Source organism: Apus apus, chromosome 4 (genome assembly GCF_020740795.1).
Source record: "Apus apus isolate bApuApu2 chromosome 4, bApuApu2.pri.cur, whole genome shotgun sequence".
NCBI lineage: Eukaryota > Metazoa > Chordata > Aves > Apodiformes > Apodidae > Apus > Apus apus.
Genome location: NC_067285.1, coordinates 25,402,474 through 25,423,257, shown reverse-complemented (window position 1 = coordinate 25,423,257; position 20,784 = coordinate 25,402,474). Strand labels below are relative to the sequence as shown.

Genomic DNA, 20,784 nt, shown 5'->3' with positions numbered 1-20,784 from the left:
TTGTCTGATAATGAGCTTTTCACTTTACTTGCCTGTGGGGATTGAAACTATCTGTTAGGACAGAACTGGAATCAGATATCTTCAACACAGTGATGGGTATAATCTCTAAAACAGAACTAACACCTAAGGAAAAAATGCTCCTAGAAGACGTACAATAGCTGAACACAACACTAGTCCTTCACACATGCTTTCTGGTGCAGAATGTTCTTCACTAGTAAAACAGGTACCTAATTGGTGGTGGTTTTTTGTGTTGGCTTGTTTTTTTTTCTTGGGAAAAAAAACAGTCATTCAGGAGAAAGATTATTTACTCATTAAGGACTATTTATCTCCCAGTCAATCTCCTGATGTTGCTAAGGGTCTGTGTGTGTCCTAGAATATGAAACTACCAGTTGGCCTGAGGCTACTCCCCCATTTTGGGTCAGCTGCTAGCAAAAGATCTGGGATACTGCCAACATCACATGCTCAGAGCAGTCCCATGTGAGACTCCTCTGGTGACAGCTACTTCTCTGTACACAGGCAGGAAAGTGGTGACTTTCAGGAAGTGAGATTTTAGGTATCAATGATAAGGAAATGCTGTGAGTGTCTTTGACAATAAAAAACTTCAATATAGGAAATGCTGTCTGGGGCCACTGAACAAGCATTGTGAAGGTTATAAATGGTTTAGCAGTTTTGCTTTTTAAAGAAGACATAGGCAAAGAGGTGATGAAAAAATGGGAATAGAAATGTCATCTAACTTGCATTAAAGGAAATGGTGATCACAGCTCACTTGTTTAGACAGTTACCACTTTGTTTAAATTCTTTCTGACTATATTCTGGTCAAAATATCTTAATCTCAAAGTTCCTGCTACACAGCTGTACAGAACAAGCCTAAAATATTGGTGTCCAAAAGACTAATTTTTTACAGTACAGCCACGCAGCCTGATGAGTCAGACATGAGTTCCCTATTTCAACACTAGAGATTTTATTGCTCTCAAAACCCACAGCTATGGACCAAGACATACAACATCCACGGCCTGATTCTACCTATGATCTTTCTGTGTCCCAGAATGTTTCAGATAACAGACCTTCTCCTGGCTTGTTTTGTGACAGATTAGAAGAACAAAATCATTAGTAGTGAAGAGATAGTCAGGCAACCAACTTTTTGGCAGGATTCGAATCACTGAAAAGGCTATACATTTTATTATTTTGTCTTTTCTGTTCATCAGTCATCTCCCAGATGCCACTTCTCTCCTTTCAGTCTAGCCAGAACTCTGATGAGAAGTTCTCTTCACCTAACTCTTTGAATATGTTCTGCTTTCACCCTTCAGATACCTATTAGACTTTTGTCTCTGTACTTACTGCCATCCATCCCTCCTCACCTTCAAGGCACTGCACATTTTTGCACGGGATCAAGAAAGATTTTACAGAAAGAACCAGTTTGCCTCAGTTAATTTTCATAAGAGTTTCAGTAAAATGCTCGAAGTTCTTGTAACACTACAAACATCAACCGTGAATGCCACAGAATGGTTAACTAAGTTTTGCAGCTGTTGATGCTGTTTTGGTAGTGTGGCACAAGTGATTCTTTAACTGATTCAAGCTAGCTTTGCACATAGCGGTAAAAAAAGCAAAGCAACCAACAGTGAAGAAATATGGTATAAAATGCAAATACAGCTGCAGAAACAGGATGGACTAAGAAGAAAAGGAAGGATAGAAGTGATTGAAGGTGTGGATTCATTATCACAAACCTCCCACTAAAGAATGGTTGTCTTTGGGTCATCTAAAATATAGGTGTATATGCCTATAAGTTTTCACTGCAAACTGATGGTTATGTTTAAAACAGTGAGAGGCTTTCTTTCAAACTTCAGTTATCATGTTAAAAACCTTCATTTTTGTAATAGAGAGACCAAGCCTAGAATAGAAGAAAACTCTCGCAAGGAGTTCCTCCCATGCATCTGGACATGGGTCCAAAGCAAGTGAGCAAGGAAGGCACTCTCAAGTGATGTCATGCATATGAACTAAGTCAGGTAGCTGGGATCTGAGAGCTCTTAAGGTAGACAGACTTACACATGGCTGCTCTGGGATGATTGGGTGAGTTTCCAAGACTTTCTTCTACGCATTACACTCCTTTATAGTTCTAGAGGAAAGAAATACTAGAACCAAAGTCCCTTCCACATTTTTAAACAAACATTTATGCAGTTTAGATCTGCAGATGAAGTCATGTTTCATTTTTGGATTATGCATAGCAAGCCTTTTTCCAGTCTCAAAAAGAATGCTGTAATTTAAAGCAGGCTGACTGACTCAATCGGTGTTTTTGTGTGTCATCTTGGAGAAAGCGTGGTGGGGAGGGAAGGTGGAGGGAAGCAGGCTGAGGTGGAGAAAGGGAGGGTGGTTGCTCATCTGGTCTTTATTTCCTTTCCTTGTTTCTTAACAGTTCAAGCAAAGGGCCCATTCCAACTAGAAGCAATGACACTTTTGCTGTGGTATTTCATCTTGGAGGAGGACAGGCCACAGCCTACTTTGTGTGCCAGCATCCTGGGAGCCTCCACCACTACACTGCTTTGGGGTGGGGAGGTTAGAGAGGGGGCAGGCAGTCCTTGGGTTGCTATTATTGTTACAGTGGGAAGATTTGTAAGGAGGGTCCAAGCTTTATCCTTTGCATAAAGAAAGTTCTATCTATAAATCCTCAGAATAACCATATATGTACTTGCAATACCTTCTGCCATGTGGTTTTTGTTTACTTTTAAAAATAATGTATCAGCAGAGATGTCACAAGCAGTTAATGGACAATGAATATCTGATCACTTTAACCAACTAGACTGTAGGGAGAAAAAAATGTACAAAAGAGAAAACATCTGTTAAGCAGAGGCTTTAAGAAAATTGGCTCAAGAGATGAGGTCAGTGTCACTGGTGACAAGACTAGAGCAGTCCTTGTTCAAACACCTGATCTGAGAATTTTATAACAAGATTCATGCATCCTGCTAAATTTTGTAGTAACAAACATTAATTTTACTCCCAGAATGTGAGGTATGCTAGTATTGCCCATACTTCAGATGAAAAATTGAAGCACAGAAAGATCAAATAACTTATCTGCAGACCCACTGAAAGAGGCTGTAGTAAATTCAGAAATTAAGCCCAGGCTTGCGGAGGCACAGTCCAGTCCCCTAACCATAAGACCACATTCTTCTCCTCACAATGGGCACTCTCTGGTTTGATTTTTCTTACTGCATTCATACCTGTTTTTATGCAGTACGCAGGATATGCTATGAACCCAGTCTTGAGTCATTAAGAATGTAGTGGGCAGTTGAAAGAGATCCTGTCCCTTTCAGATCAGAAGGAAGGAAGAAGGCTGAGTTCTTCTAGAAACATCCTCTCCCCTGAAACTTGTCCTTATCATCTTAAGAATATTTCCTTAGCTTTCCAAAACCTTTACAAGAGCAAAAGAATTTCTAATTCAAGCTAAAAGAAGTCCATCATCATTATCATAGAATCACAGAATCATCCTGGTTGGAAGGGATCTTGAAGATCATTAAGTCCAGCCACAAGCTAAATCCCTTTATCACAACCTAATTTACCCATTCAATGATTAAATCGTGTTGCTAAGCATTATATCTGTATTTCTTTTAAATACTTCCAGGGATGGTGACTCCACCACCTCCCTGGGCAGCCTGTTCCACTGTCCAAATATTATTATAAAGAAATTATGATGCATGCAGGTATGAAGGGAACACAAAAGTGCAGTGTGTCAGTCCAGAAGGTACAACAAGCAGCATAAAGTCAAATACAAGCAAAACAAGCCATTTCCTGAGTGGTAACACTGCTAAAGTTGCATTTCATATTGTATTGAATTAAAGCATTCTCTGCTTTGACACCTCATCCTCCTTCCCCATGTATTCTCAAACTCCCAAAACAATAGCTTGCCCTGCTTACCCCTTTGCCCAGCCTGTAGAGAGAAAAGTGCTCATCTTTTAGTCACTGTCAGAGCCCAGGACATGGACTATTCAGATATCTGCACAGGAACTTGATATGTTTCTTAAAAATGTCTTTCTTAATTAAGAGTATTAAAATATCTGTTGTATCAGGTTGACCTTGCTGTGGACTATAAATTGCTAGAACAGAGGAAAGACAAGACAGTACTTTGGAATTATGCAATTTCGTTTGAAAACTAGGCAATGAAATTAATGTTATTTGTAGATACATTAATTATATCAAAGCTTATAATTGAAATAAAATAATTCATTGTCATTGCCTCACTAATGTCATCTGAATCCTACAAACCACTCTGTCTCAGAGGAAAAAAGTATCCTAGCAGAAAGCAGTGCTATCTCCTGACATCCCTGGACATCAACAGGCTGGGTTTCTAATGAACGTGCAAAAGAAGCAGATTCTCAAGTTGAGGTTACTTCTAAAGATCACAGAGGTATTAAAGTCCCTCCCAACGCACTTTCAGCAAGTGTAGCCCAGCAGATATATGGCATGGAAGAAAGCCACAGCAGGTTCAGATGTACAAAAGGATAAAGGCACCGAAAGATACAGATAGTCATACAGCAGGGTTTTACAAAGTCACTCAAGCAGCAAAGGAAGCTCTCTCACATCAGTGCCTTCAGTCCTCTTGGTGGTTAATACAGGGCCTTTCAGTACTCCCCTCTGTAAATTCACACCAAAGTTATATCAAGCTGCCTCCAGTGTAAGATTAAGCTACAGTAGCTCAAGAGTAAGTATTAAATGTTTTGCAAATTTCCATGCAACTGAAGATCCTATGCAGCTTTCACAACCAGTTCAAATAGTAGGGACAACACTATTATTCTGTGTCTAAGTTTGATGTGTAAAATGTCGCAGATTTCCAGCTGAAACAAACCAAAAGGCAATGCAAGTTCTATGGTCACTACATAAACTGGAAAATTTCCAGATCCAAATCCTCTTCCAAAAATTTACTTTGCCTCTAATAGTGGCACACCCAATCTAGTCTGGACAGAATCTTTTAATGCAGTTTCTTTACCTGGACACTTAAGAAATACCATCACAGGATCTACTGGAATTCTGCAGCTGCATCTAAACATTGTAATTCAGTCCAAATCTTCTCTTCAGGTGCAGCCTTTGCATACACATATCTTAGAAAAACAATGAAGCAGAAGGCAACATCCCACATCTGGAATGGGGCTTCAAAAGCACCTGCCATTCAGGTTTGGAATAAAATGACCTCCAGTGACACCTGTCTGCCTCTGCTTTGCCTCTGAAAGTGTCCTGTGACCTATGGGAAGGCAAGGGAGCTATCACTCCATTACTTTTTAGAGCACAGAAGATCATGATCTTTAAACCTCTAAGATCTTCACTAGAGCAGTGCCCCAGGTGTGCCACATTAGCCCTAAGAGAAATTTGAAACCCCTATGAAGCCATCTGAGGTGGACCAATTAAACAGGTCCAAAAATATGAGTCTCGACCTCAGCTTGGAAGAGAACATGCCTGATGATAGCAAGGGTGTGACCCTCACTGCTCCAAAACTCTCAGTCCAACTACTGAAAAAAATGCCAGAATATTTAATATAGTGTGCTACTAGAAAAGCAGGGAGAGGGAGAGAGGAGGAGTGTATTGCCATTGTATGTTTTCAAGCAACAGATAAAGAGGGACAAAAGAGTCCACACATCAGGAAACTATTAAAATTAATACATTCCTAGCTTCTTCATAATTAATTCAGCATGGCCAATTTTGTAACAGAGAAAGGGGAAAAAGATTTCAACCACTTCCTTTTATCTCAAGCTGTTTGGAAGAATACGATCTTGTAACACTGAAAATAAGTGCCTCACTGCATCCCAGCAGGCAAGTGTAATGTTAACTCTTCCATATGCCTAATTTGATATGCAAATCCCTATTTTCTGTATGAGATACAGTACTTAAATTATACAGCAGAGACTCAGATTCATGAAGGCACAGTCCATCCCCACTTTCTAGCCCCACTCCTGTTTTTACTTCATATTGCATTAAACAATACATTGAAAACAGTGTTCAGTACCTAATTCCCTAAGACGATTTTTTTCAGTATACTTGCTTTGTTGTGTGAGTTAACATTTGGTTCACATTTTGATGGTTATCTTCACATGCATAAGGAATAGAGACCTATTCTTTCCCTGTTCTTGAAATTTTAGATTCTGGGTTAGGCTGAGTTACACAGTACTTTCAAAGAAAGATTCATTAGGCAGCTATTTATATGCTCAAGTAACTCAATTGTTTTCAAGGTCCTATGGGAACAAACATTGAAGTTGTGATTGGCCACAAGGATAGTCATTTTGGGAGCTCAGTCATTCAAGAAGCAAAGAGTAGAACCCACAGGTAAAATAACTCCTTGAAGTACAGTTAACCACGGTAATTATTTGCAGCTTTCCTTTATAGAAGATTGGGTAGTGTTAGTTGAGCTCTGTGGCTATGAAAGTCTGTCAAATACATTGAACACTTGATTAATGCTTGTTGCCCTGTATATAACACATGATATGACTGAATATATAAGCATACTCTGAAATACTGAAACCTGGAAAATTAATATGAATATTTAGAAAAAATAAAAAATCTGCTATTAGTTAAAATTGTGAATGCAAGGGGAGCTTCACCTTCTATTAAGAGTCCACTAACAAATTTAATCTAAAGAGAACACATTTCTGCGCAATATTCTATGCACCCAAATTTTCTTCTATGAAAAGGCTGAACTGAAAGGGTTGTGTTATTTGCATGGTATAACAGCACTTAGATGACCCAGATGAAGTTCAAGGTTCCATTATACTACACAAGCTACATCACCATATGTAGCCCAAAGTGATTATACAATGCTGCAAGAACGACAGAACTGCCAGGGAACAGCAAAAGGGCCTCTCCTCACTGCAAAGGAAGAGCTGAGGTACAGGCTGACTACATGACCTGACCAAGATCAGACAGGAAATCTCTAAGGGCTACATACTCCAGGCAGATGTTGGAAGTCCATACCAGTCCTGTCACCATGTTTCCATTCTTCCCAAATACTTTTCTGTGAACACTACTTGCTTGTGTCAATACCTGTCTTTTTTTTTATGAAGACAGAGCTCTATGAGAACAGCATGTTATTATTCAATTAATACAGTTGTTTTCTTAATTATATTGTACTGAGCTTTTACATGTTTTCTATCTCTATACTAGTTGTGTAGTGATGATTAGAATTCATGAAGAAGGAAACCCACACTATCAACTTCTAAGAGCATTCAGCGTTTAGTAAGTGACACATTAGATAGCCACTAATATTTGACAATTCTGCAAATATTATGCTTCAAACTGACTTAGCATAGGAATGAGTATTATAAGTTCTAATGATCTAAGGATGGTTCTAATGATCAGCTCAACTAGGCATTTTGTAGGAGAAGAAAAGCTTTTGTTCCAAAAAGCATGGCTAGGATTCTGAAAAATCTGCAAAACCAGATTTGGATTTAAGTGTTAGAATGTTTGCCAAGCCAGCTTCTTGGATTTCTAGACTTTGATCAGCATGTCCATGACAACCATGCCTATTGTTTTAATCATCATCAGAAACCATATGCATGTTATTAGTAACAAATACTGCTAAATCTTATTCTTGGTTCACCATTGTGAAAATGAGATCAAAATTGCAGTTAAAATAAAATATGTTGACAACACTAATTTTTCAAAGCAACCAAGAGATACATACTAATATATTAAAATTACAAATATAAAATTAGTCTTCTGCCATTGCAAAATTTACCTATAAAAGTTCAATGACACAGCTTAATTGAAAGACACTTAAAAGTTTCCAAATGGGTAAGACTTGGGGAATAAAAATGTTTATAACAGCAGAAAAAGGGTATTTGTTCAAGCAAAATAAAAATACTAATGCTATTTTGGATTGCATGCTATATAAACTTGCCTGTTTTGCTCAATGCTCTGCTCCTGGAGAATTGTGTTCCATTCTGAACACCACCTTGCTAGAAAGACACCAACTGCAGGGCCAAGAAAGTAGAGATCTGTATTTATGCTCAGTAGAGGTGCATGTATGAAGATGAAATTAAGCAAGGAAAAACGTGCAAAGGAGCAAACTTCCGTGTGCACTTGACTGTGAAATCATTGTCCACATAGTGTGACAGAATATATTACTAGCAAGAGCACAGTACATGTTGACCCCTGTAGCAGCAAGCAGACACACAGAGGGCATAAGCAGTCTTACCTGCTTCTAATTTTGTTTCTTTTTAGGAGGCCAGGCATCAGCTCCAGCAATTAATTGTCCTCTTTTCCCCAGTTAAACACACTGAGGGTGAGCAGAAAGGCTGTGATTCACATACTGTCCTAGAGACACAGTGCTGAGAAATCCCACAACTTCATCAGTTGCCTGTATAATAGTTCCACTATTTGGGACCAATACAAAGCCTACTTTGATGAGGTTTTAAGAGCAGTGAAGCTGCAATGAAGTCTGCTTTCTGAAACTTATCTCACTTTTCCTTTAACTGACGCATATCAAGTAAGAGTTCTCATCATTTCACTAAGATGCAAATTATACTAGAGACAAGAAGGCTGAAACAAAGCATTAATTTGGTTTCTGTATCCCCTACATAGTCTTCTTATATTGTATATACTAATTAAAGACATAGTGACAATTCAATTAAATGACTCAGAAGTCTCCAATGTCACACATCAGCAATATCATACACCAGCAACATGAACTGCACACATTGAGAAAAAATAGACCAGCTATGTTAGAAAGCAATTCCTAAACCAACATACAACCTATCTGTCAATATATTCTGTTGATATGCAGACTTAAATTAATTCACAAGTCAAGGACTAAGAAAAAAATAACAACATTTCCCAATCTAAGGATTCCCTTTCATGTGCCATTTTGGCATAAGTGTGTGTCCTCATTCTTTACACAGTTCACACAGCGCTAAGAAAGGTCAGAGGACTTCAGTGAATTTCCCAACACTCAACACTCTACAACTTGCTGCACAATCAGGACTAGAACGCCAGAACAGTCAGTACATCAAATCAGTCCTAATTCTCTCTTTTTTCTTTTCCACTTTAATATTTGGATATGCTTTGTCATCATCAACATTTCATCTTTCTCAAAACTATGCACACACAGAAGCACAAAATAAGAGTGCTTGGGTTTCTTGATGCTATCTCCTAGTTGTGCCAACTTACAATTGAGAGTACAGGAGGACTCACATTTTAAAATACAACCCTGCCCACTTGGAGTGCATCAAGCTGCTGTTTGCTATTATTGCTTTTCTGCTTTACTTGATGAAGCATCCTTGTAGGCAGATCCTTACACTTCAAGGAAGGAGATCCACCTACGTGTGCCATGCTGACTTCATATTTCCCATGTGCTATACACCTTTCAACTGTGTAACACAAATTCAGGGGAAGATAAGGGGAAGAAGAGCGTTAAATAAATTATTCCTCTGCATTTTGCTGGAACTCTCTGCCCCTTGTTGTTTATAATTAATCTGGTTTTATGCAGGACATGTGGGGAGTTCTGTTTTGGTTTTGCTGACTCTGCAAAGGGATACTTTGATAGAATTGTCTAGGGAAAGCAGAGTCCTTTATTATGTCCAGCACTGCCAAACAATTTGGCAGATTCCTCCATGAGATGCACAATCCAATAGGTTGAGAGAGAGAGGTTGGCTGGCCAGTTACCAACAGAAAAGCTCAACTTAAACACTTTTAAAATCTTATTATGGCCAATTTGTGGTTTTGGCTGAAGAAAGGAAGAGGATGAAAAATAGAGGCAGCTGGGTGTCAGTGAAAGATGGAATATCAATGTCATTTTCATTGCTGTGCCACACAAAAAAATACTGGCTTTGAATGTACATAGGGTCTAGCTAAGGCAAATATGTGCATTGGCTGGGTACACCTGCAAAGATTCTTTAATTTGTCTTAGTTTTTGCCTGCAAGACAGAGGTGATGTATTGCTGTCTCATGTATCAGAGGGCAAGGTCATTTGGCTAACTGCTAGTGGACAGAGGGCCCAGCAAGGATTTCTGCATAATCTGTGCTGCTTCCCAAATTCAAGGCCAGAAGGAGTCCCCCTTCAGCCCCAGCACTAACCATGTCAGTCCAAGGCTGACTTCAGAATGTGAAGCTCCCACCTCAGAGGCGCCTGGGGGAAGGAAGGCTCTCCCTTCTGCAATTCCCCTGCTGATTTCCACAGTCCAAGTAGCACAAAGACTCTGTTAGACCTGGACATTGAGATGTACTTAAAGTCATGGCTAATACATGATCCTTCCAGAAAAATCTGTTTGGTTTAATCCTCTCCAAAGGCCTACCTGTCCTGGCTGCATGAAATTAGCTCTAAAATGTCTGATACATATACATTTTAATGCACTTGAAAGGAAGACATATAACTGTTGGAGAGCCATAGAGTCACATAGCAGAGAGAAATGCTGGGAACTTTGGTTTTATGAAGGTAAGCCTGTCAAATCAGCATTTAAAGCATCAAGTTGTCATCTCCTCAGACAAAAAGAATGCAGAAAATGTAAAAGCCTTGTTCATGTTACAGTTTGTAACCTAGTTTGAATATTATTTCAAACATGGTAAGACAGAGACTGCACCAAGCTTTTGCAGCCAAGGGTAGAAACCAAGCCAAAGACTACCTTGGCCTAAAAGCAACAGGATGACACACATTAACATGGTAATAACAAAATATTTTGCCATTATGAATAGGGGCATAACCTTGCCAGTTCCACTCAGAACACAGAGAAATCCCTATCTGCAGAAAGAGTATGGAAATGTAATGTTCAGTAAGGGAATTGCAGGACCTAACCAAAGTTTATTATTAAACACCATTCAAATCAAGCCAGGGTATGGAGGGAATAGGATGTTAACGGTTGAAACAAGGTAAGTACCACATTTTGTAAAATAGAAGTCTCTAGGCTAATACCAAAAGACAAAATGTGTCATCTTGATCATTTTTGGCACTTAAGAAAAATATTTGGTGAAAACAGTTCATGTTTTTCAGCTGGATGAGCACTGAGACACCTCTGTGGCAGAGTGACCAGGTGCTTGAGCTCCTGCTGAGGGCTGGCTGCTTCCCTGCCAGGGAACATGCTGCTTCTTGGAAAAGTTTATGCAACTCAGCTTTGCTGCTGCTGAAGCCATAGACCTTACAGGCCGTTAGTGTATCTCACTCAGGTTTTGCCTCCTACCAAATACTGTCAAATTTCTGTTTTGTTTGGACCTGAAGGGTGGAGGGAATTGGAGAGTTGCCTTCACTGCTGCCAGTGCTTCCTAATGATGTTTCTCACTAGAGAAAATGAACTTGTTTGTTTGAGAATCCAAATTCCCTGTGGGGCACAGTTTGGGAAACTGAAGATATGGGAAGGAAAATAATATCAGTTAGGGCAAAGTATAAACATACATAAAGCAGAATAGCTAAACACCTACAGAGAATGTTGTAGCTTTGCCAGCAAGCTAATTAAAGTCACTGACTAAGGAGGGAGCTGTGACAGCTGAAAAGTTAAAATAAAAATAAATCAGAAGTTTAGTCTAGCAATTATAACAGGAAATTACCGCTGGAGTCAGGGCTTCTACATTGTTTTCCTGGTTCTGCTTCCCATTTACTGAATAAGCTGGAGAAGCCAGATTTTAAAAGTAGCTTCTAATTTGGAAAGCCTCCATTTCTGATGCCCAGCTGTACACACAAAGGAATTCAACTACCATCTTCAGTGCCCTCCTGTGCATTTGTGAGGACAGGGCACTGGCATCTCTGATGTCAGCTACCTGACCTGGAGAAAGCTGTTAACAGCCTGCTCAAAGTGACCATCTCTGAGTTTCCCCATCTGTGAATTGTTGCTAGCACAACATATTGCTGTGGGAGTTTGATGTTTAAATGCTCTTTATGGTTGGCATAACATATTGCAGTGGGAGTGTTTAAATACTGTTTGTAAACATTTGCAAGACTTCTCAGACACACTGTTTCCAAAGTCAGCACTATTACTTTTGGAAATAATCAACTGCTTCTTAGTAAGGGTAATGAAGCTGCATTTCCAGGTGTGACTGCAGGAGGAATTTAAGTAGAGTGCAGCTGAAACTCAGAATCAGAAATAACTTGTCTTCTGTTCAATAACATAACCCAAATTGAAACAACAAATAAAGTAATCTGTGATGCCTCAGGAGGAGGGAGAGAACATCTCTTAGTCATGGGAGGTCTATGTATACAGTGTTCCTATTTAATTCGATGAGAATTTCTAAATGAAGAGAGCATGTCGCTCCTTCTCACACTAACTTGAGTTGCGCTACAAATTTCTCAGAGGCAAAGCCAAATTAAGAATCCAGAATAAGGATGTCTCCATAAATTGACATTTTTCTGCCCTACATTAAATTACAATCTCCCATCCTTATCAAGGGACACCATGGGATCAGAAGATCTCTGGATGCCTGCCAGCATTCATTTAGTCATGGAAGTCCAAATGTTTCTTATTATACCAATTATTTTTTTTTTCTTTTGTGCAATACTTCTGTAAATGTGTGTCTTAGTGTCAGCTTCATCTTTTCTACAAGCTACAATATTTACAGTGGCTTGTCAGATTAAGTGTCATTAAGCAAATTATTATAGATGTATGTCTATTTGTAACAGACGTTGCTACTGTATCTGATCTTTTAAAGAATATTGCTATGCCACAGAATAATTATGAAAAATACAGAAAGTTGCTTACTGACACTACAGAAAAAAGTCTGAAAGGCCAGAGTAGGTTTGGGGTCCCCCTGCTCTTCTTCTACCTGGCCAGGATGTGGGAGGGAGCACACACAATGTTCCTTTCCATCTTGCTCCCACGTGCAACCCTGGTGGTAACACAGTGCACACCATCTCCATCAGCCGTGGCAGCTCAAGTCTCAGAGCTCCTGCGAAGCTCAAGTCTTCAGCCAAGCACCTGCTTTTTCAACCCGTGTTTTCACATAGAAAGCAATTTGGACCTACATACTGAGAAATCGTACAAGCTCCCAGAACAAAAACCAACTCTTTTCCAGCATGATGGGTCATTTAACTTTTCTAAACTTCATCTGGGAACCGTAAAAAAAAGCTGCAGAGGCATGACATATAAATAAATGACACAGACTCCTTTGATAGGTGATCATACCATTCTGCCGTGACACAGGCAAAGTATCTCCCTCTAGGCAGCAATAAACAACATACAGCAAATACATGGGCAGTATTTCAACACCTGATAGAGACCCTGGGAAAACAGCTTTGTCTTTAGAGCTATCTTCAGGATTCTTCTCTTTAGGGGTCATGTTTAGCCATCATGACAGTCCATTTGAGAATGCCTTCCTATTTCCTTCAAAATGTAGAAATAAGTTGAACAGTTTACCTAGAGCAAGAAACCAAATTAAGTTCATTAAATTAATTATTTACACTAATAAAAAACATGTCTTTCCTTCATACTCAATCGCAGTTTGTGCAATCCCAAATAATAATGCATATCCACATAATAATGAATTGTCAATATTTCATTGTTTAAAAGCTTTGCAAATCTGAATTTTAAAAAGTTTTCCTAACTCTAGGTTCTAGTGGAGAATAGACAGGGATCTAGTTAAGAAAGATACTTCTTTACTAGAGAGTTACTTTGCCAGATGCTATATATAACACTAGCAATAGGTAGTCAATAGAATTTATCTTCTCATAATGAAATGGATATTAAAATCATTGCAAAAAGTGCATGGGTATGTTTCTAAATGCTATTGTTCAGTGTCACTTAAAAATGCTACAAGTCTTCTTGAACTTTTGAATACGTCTTACAAGAAGTAACTCTCAAAACTGTTAAACTCTTATTTCAACATGTGAACTCTTCATTAAGGGGATTATGACCTTCATGTCTGCCTTCAATATCTTTTGCCTACAGTTTCCTGATTAAAAACCCTTTCTTTTCTACTACTCCCCCAAGCCCCTTTTAGGTCATTCATTGCTACTTCCCTTTGTTTTCTAGGCTCGTCCAAAGGGAGAAGGCCTGACTCCATACCAAGGCAAGAAACGCTGCTTTGGTGAATATAAGTGCCCTAAATGCAAGAGAAAATGGATGAGTGGAAACTCCTGGGCTAACATGGGACAAGAATGTATCAAGTGCCACATTAACGTTTATCCTCACAAACAGGTAGGAAAAGTGCAGACCTGCTAGCATACAGGCTTAGAATTAGGATCGCTCTTGACTTTGTGAAGCGTAGGTAAGACTTAAACAGGACTTGACATGGACTACCACATGCCACAAAATCTGGAAATTTGGCCTGGAAATCTGGCCTGGTGCCATCAGAGTTGCAAAATTCAAATGTCCTATCTTGCAACAAAAATACCTCAAAAAAAAAATAGATATCTTTACCTGCCTTTATTATAGAAAGAGACTGTGGGGCCTTATAATCTGAGTTGGAGTAAAACAAGTTCATCACAGCAATGGGTCTTTTAGTTCTTCTGATTCTCATACTTACACCGATTTAATGTTTCATTCCACTGGTGTCACTGGAGTTATTTCCCATTTCACCTTTGAAATAAGACTGGATTTGGTCAGGGGGCTATGTCTAATTATAAATATTGGTGATAAAAGAGAACAATAGTAAGGTGACTCCTGTTTACGTAATTCCTTGGCAACAAGGCAAGACAGCCCGGTTATAGAGAGGCTTCTTGGTTTTCATAATGCCAAGTAATGCACAAGCAAAGACATTCAAGAGAAAGCCTTTCACTAAGCTGAAAGGATCAAATCTAAGTAGTAGCTCCGTGAGGAAATCTGTGTCTGCCATCCTGACAGCCATAGCTCACATGGTACATGCAGCCTCCTTTCTTACTTCCTACAGTTTGCAGTTGTGTCTGTCCCTTGACATCATTTTCTGCATTTCCAGCTCATGGTGGTAAAACTGGCTCAGTTCTTGCTTGTATCCCACTCAGAACTGGTTATAAGCAGTCAACCAGTTCAGCAGTCTTTAGAGGGAGACAGACAGAATGACCACATGAGCCCTTGTTTGCCTGACAAACCATGCAACAGACCAACTGTCAAATCTGAAAGTCACTTTTGACAATCCCATGAAAAATAAATATGTCCTTAATGGAAAAATTGCAGTGGGATTTCACAATATTGCAGAAAATTGTTATGGATGGAAAAAGTAAGAATCATTGTAAGAGATTGGAAGGTGTGGCTTGCCTTAGGCATAACTCATCCTAGCTGAATCTCAGTAATAAATAGAACTCTGCATGAGTCAGGTTACCTACTGCCCACTCAGAGACTGCTCATCTATAGAGAGATCATTTGGATGTACTTGCCATAAGTGCAAAGGAAACCCCATTCCTAACTGCCTTAGGTGTCTCATTAGTTACTTCAGTGCTTGCAAGATTCTTATAAAAAACTCTTTCAATGGGCTCCTCTAATACTGTCAAGTGAGTATCTCTGCATTCTCCCACTTTCTCACCATATAGATCAAGCAGTCATCCAATAGCTGACATGACCACACAGGCCACCAAGCCTTGCTATGTTACCTGGAATATTGGAGACCAAGATGCTTTTGTCAAGTTTAGGAGGAAAAAAAATCAAATCCTTCTTTCAGGATTGTTTTATATTCATTGTAGTGAATGAGGAGTTTATTCTCAATTACTAGCCTTGCTCTATTCTTCAGTCCTCATCTCCATGTCTGTATTTCACCTTTCTGAGCTACTTTCCTCAATCTGTCAATTTTTCAGTCTTTGTTCACATTGTCTCACAGGGCTGGTTTGTGCTTGAGTACTCCCATCTAACTGGCTCAGACATTAATATCAGAGAACCAAAGAGAATAATCTCCACTCTGAATAGCTCTGGGGTAGCCATTCAAGCACATCTGCTGGGTCTGTGGATGGCTTGTGCAGTTATGCTCAAATCTTGATTTCCTATGCATACCTTGTGTTAGCGGGTCCCTGGAGAGGAGAGCAGCCACACTTCCCTGCCACCTGTGCTTTGTTCCTGGAGGCTTATTTCACTCCAGGAAATGATCTCGTGCCAATTCCCCACAAGGAATGTCTCAATTCAGCTCTCTGCTCTTACTCCATATACCCTATCTATGAGCCTGAGCTTTTCATCTCTCTGGGGCAGGAAAAGTCTCCTCAGCAATTTTACAGCTGTGTATATACTTCAGAGTGCTCTATAAATACAGCTCTAAATCTCTGCATTTGAGAGAGACAATGGAGCGTGTATTACAAGAAGTAACACAAGTGCCTGATACCAGGACTGCTGCCATTCATTCTCCAGCTCATCCATGGAGCAAGGAATCAGGTGGCTCTTGCACCTAAGCTGCACAACTGTTCCTCATCTCAAGGAAGCTCAGCATGCATTCTTGTTTTCATGACATCCACCACATCCCTCACATGGTAAACTTAGTTGTGGGAGTGCTTACTGGATTTCACAGGATATGGGACAAAAATTGGAGGCCCATTGAACTCAAGCCTTATTGAGGAGTGGGAGACCAAAGAACTACCCTGACAAAGCTGTTCTGTAGCTATTCCAAAAGTAGTTTCCTGGGTAGTTAGTTTAGCTATTCTAAACATAATCAGATATCTCAGATGGGACTTATACCTACCTCTTATTCTTCAAAGGAATTTGGATTTTGTAGTTGTTTTTTCTCCTTCTTACCCTCCTCCAGCAACAGAGCCAGTCCTTATAGCCATTCACCAGATTCTTGGCACTGGAATAGCCCAGATGCCAAGCTTTGAATTCTCATTTTCTTCCCTGGCCTGCTATAACACCAACATCTGTGCTTGTGATTGCTTTCTGGCTGGCCTCTTATCAAGGCTTCTTCTCTGACTTTGTGGCTAACTCAACTGCTGTTTGTGATGACAGCTGTTGCACTGGTGCAGAACTAGCCATCTGGTGACCAACTTGTCCTCTTGGACAGTATATTCTTCCAGCTGTCAGGAATTTACTGTTGGACTGGAAATAATTTGGTATGTAAATACATTCTTCGTGACATCCAAGCTATTCCTTCCATGGGCCAATGCTCTGGTCCTATCACAATTCCCTTACCAGGGTGCATCCACAGTCACCTCTTCTCTCTCAGGATAAGGAGGGATGTGTCTGATTACTCAAGCCCAATAAACTCTTAAACAGTTTTAGGCCTACAAATAGGACCTTTTGACTCTTTCAATTTAATAACCCCTGCCCCAGCATGCCCATACTTGTGTGCTCCAGCAGTGGGAATACAGATCACCCTAGACTGCTGCTGAGTTGAATTCTAAAAGGGATTTTCACCATTTTGCTCATGTGGTTATCATTCATTCCTAGCTGGCCTGTCCCAGAGGCATGCTGCTGACAGAGGTTGCTTGCTCTCTCTGAGCATCATGCTTCTGATTTGCAGCCTTCTTATCACTGCCTCTCAGATCCACAGCAAAACTGAGGGACTCCTTAATATCTCTGTTCCGCCCAGGCAGATACAAAAGCAGAAAAATCTCCTGCTCAAGAATGCACATTGCATTTAATCCTTTTTCCCCAGTGTATAATGTTTTATTGGACTAGAAATTTATAAATTAGCAGAGCATGTATGCCATGAGGGAAGCACACCTAGCCTTGCATCCTTAAGACTGTTAACCTCACAATTATCCTGCCACCTATATCTGTAGAATCCATTTCTATTCACATGTCTGTTCTGTCACTTAATGATGGAATTTGCTCCATTAAGACTTGAGGTTATGAGTCCAGAAAATTATAACTGTTTTTTTACTTTTGACGCATTATCTATCAGTGGTACAATCAAACCTGTCCATTCTGTAGGAAAAAAAAAAAATAATCAGTCTTCTAAATAAGCACTCATATTACTCCATTCTTCTTTGGAAGCATTGGAAACAATTTTCCTCAAGGATGTCCTAATGATGTTTTCTCTGACACCTGGCACTTCATAAGAGTAAGCTTTTTGTTTTGAGGGTTTTATGCTTTTAACTGACTTGTGAGTAATGCAGAGTTTATTCAGTACATTTAGACTGGGACAGCAATAGTTCACAATCAAAAGTTAATTTGCAGGAATTGCTATATAAATTTAAATCTACTTCAGCTTCATTCCCCTGAGGCAACAGCTTTAGTCACTACCACCAAATGTTTTCCTGGTGGAGCTGCACAAGATTATTTCCACCTGGCAACTACCATGAGAAAATTAAAGAAAGACGCACAAAAATGAAGAGTGCCCATCCCTGTAGCTTTTACTGAAAACACAGACTGCCAAGTCCTGGATGTTTGCATTTTCAATAAGACAATTAAAATTGAAGTATTTTATTTAAACTCTCCATTTAATGGAAAAAAAGCATACCTTTCCCAGAGAAACATTGCAGGATTTTCTGTTCTTTTACAAGCTCCATTCCACATCTTTCTAAGGAAAATTATTTTTTTTTTCAGCTAAATAGCCTGTCCCCTTCTCCACACCCTCTCCAGATGCATGGCTGAGTTTTCATGCTACTGGCCTCTCAGCAGAAGCACAGAACTCTTTGCAGTCTCCTCATCTATTAAGCAATCGCCAAAGCTAATATACAGCGTGCAGCAGCCAAACCCTGCCACCCTGCTCTTCTGCTGGCATCTTCTCCTTTAACCATGCCAAAGCTGTTGAGAATTGTCCAAGGTCAGCCAGTGCCAAGGAAGTCCAACCTTGATGGACACACAGCTCTTTGGCTATCTTAATGTCTTACCCTTTTAGCACAGGGTAAGAACGGTCGCAAGGGTATAAGGTTGCTACTTTAAAGTCCTCCAAAATTAGTAACAAATAGCAGCAGGACAAGAACAGTGGCTTCTCAGGGTGTTTGAAGGGGATTTTTTTTACCTTACAAGAAACCCATGAAATGAAAACAGCAAATGGAGATAAGATGGGAAGCTGGGACTTCATTTTATGCACAAGTTGGATTGAATATCTTTGGGACACAAACCAAGCAGCACAGTACCAGTTTTGAAGACTTAGCCCTCCACTGCCTCACCAGAAACAGCCCAGGCTCTGCGCAGCTCGGCTCTTCCCAGCCGGCCCCTGGCAACCTGCTTTCCCGCGTTCATAACCCCTCTCTCCCCAGCCTCTGTGTCGTAACATGCTGGTAACAATAACATCTCTGAAATCAAAATGCTTTGCAGGCCAAAAAGCTGAGCTCAATCAACGCAGGGGGAAAGCAAACCACAGAGAGCTATTGTTTCTGAAAACTGTCCAAAAGCTCTTGGCGCTTCAAGGCATTCCCAATGTCCTTTGCACTATTTCCAGGAAAAATTATTCCCAAAGCCTTGCATATAAAAAAAAAAAATAAAAAAAATCTGGCTTGTATCAATAAACATGATAACTGCTGTATTTTTTCTCTTCAATCTGAGCACAGCTAACATGTAGAAGCAATCAAAGCTGAGTTAAATAGCCTGTTTTAAGTGTAGCATTTCAAAACTCTCAAATTCTTTGTTGAGGAGCACAAATTAACTCCTGGGACTCCTAAACCTGAGCGTCATCTTTGACTACATTTATGTAACGCAAATTCTTGAAGAAAATTTGTGGGCAGATGTTGGTGAACTAAGTGGTAGAAAAGGCAGAAGCGCAGTTTTCTGACCCTTGTTCAACTTGTATGTTTTGTGGCAGAAGCCCTGCCTGCACCAGTGGTTGGGTTGCAAGCCTACAAATAGGATTGCAGGTTCTGATCTCAAATCTTAATATACTGACTTTCAACAAGTCATTCAAAGTTCAGTGGGGTTGCGGGGGTGGGGGGGGGCATTCAAAGGATTTAGAGGGGGTGAAAGATGCATCTACTTTCCTTATCCCCTACCTGATACAGGGATCCAAACTGCAGCTAAACTGTAAATGAAGTTAGGCTCAAAGGCATATAGTAGGTGTTCCAGGACAGACGAAACTTTGCATAATACCATGGGTAAGAACATTGAATCAGTAACAATCTGTTAGCAATCACCCCTATTTTATATATACACACACACACTTCCATATATTGTTTTTACTAGCTATGCAACGAGTGTTGCACTTATAATACAATATAACCAAGCAAGAATTTGCAGATATCCCTTGTTAAGGATAATAGAATATGTTTGTCTCATTTTCACTATTCAGAGAGCTGAGGAACCCTTCTCTTCTCTGGATTATGAGCTGTTCTTGCAGTGTTACACTGCCATAAATAGCTTTGAATTTTTCTTGTTCCTATCCACAAGGTTTCAGGTGGGTGGCTTTGCAATGAAGAACTTATAAATGAAAACTTATATGATCAGGTGTACTTGAAGGTAAAGGAAAGTCTTTAGGTTTTAGGACAAAGATAAATGGCCATAATTCTGTAATGTATATTTCTCCACCCCTTACTCCAAAATTCCTGTTTTGAAGAGATAAGCATGACTCTAGTTTCCCTGGGAGAACAGTGAGAAGCTTCTGGCTTGTTTTCAGATTTCGCACAGGCACTGTGTCTCTACCACAGACCCACAGAGCAACCACTGTCTTCATGGGAAGGCACTGTGCAATGAAAGACAAGTTAAGAATTAGGGAATTTGGTGTTTGGGGTGTTTTGGCATTCTTTTCAAACAAATGGAACACTTTACAATGTTCTACCTCACATCTCTGTCACCTCTCTACCTGTTAGACTTTTGAAACACTTAACCTTACTGCAATACTTAACACGAGCATTTTACGTTCTGAATGACTGTGAAGAAAAAAGATCTGCTAAAACCACAGCAATTTCATTCCCTTACTTAGCTGAATATACCTCCAACCCTGTGATTTCACAAATTTTATTAAAAACACAGTCAATTTATTACTCAGGTTCAGGGCAAAGTGTGGCGTTGTGAAGTTCGGTTGTTGTTTTAAGTTTGTTTTGGTTTTTAATTCATAACTTTGCAGCTG

General features: G+C 39.7%; 1 protein-coding gene across 1 annotated transcript in view; it reads left to right on the top strand.

Moving 5' to 3' along the window:
* ZCCHC24 (zinc finger CCHC-type containing 24) overlaps positions 1-20,784 on the top strand; it is a 110,517-nt gene that overhangs the window by 82,628 nt on the left and 7,105 nt on the right. Inside the window, exon 3 of the mRNA XM_051617541.1 lies at positions 13,923-14,087. Within this exon, the coding sequence (XP_051473501.1) occupies positions 13,923-14,087 (165 nt within the window). The remainder of the gene's footprint in view (positions 1-13,922; positions 14,088-20,784) is intronic.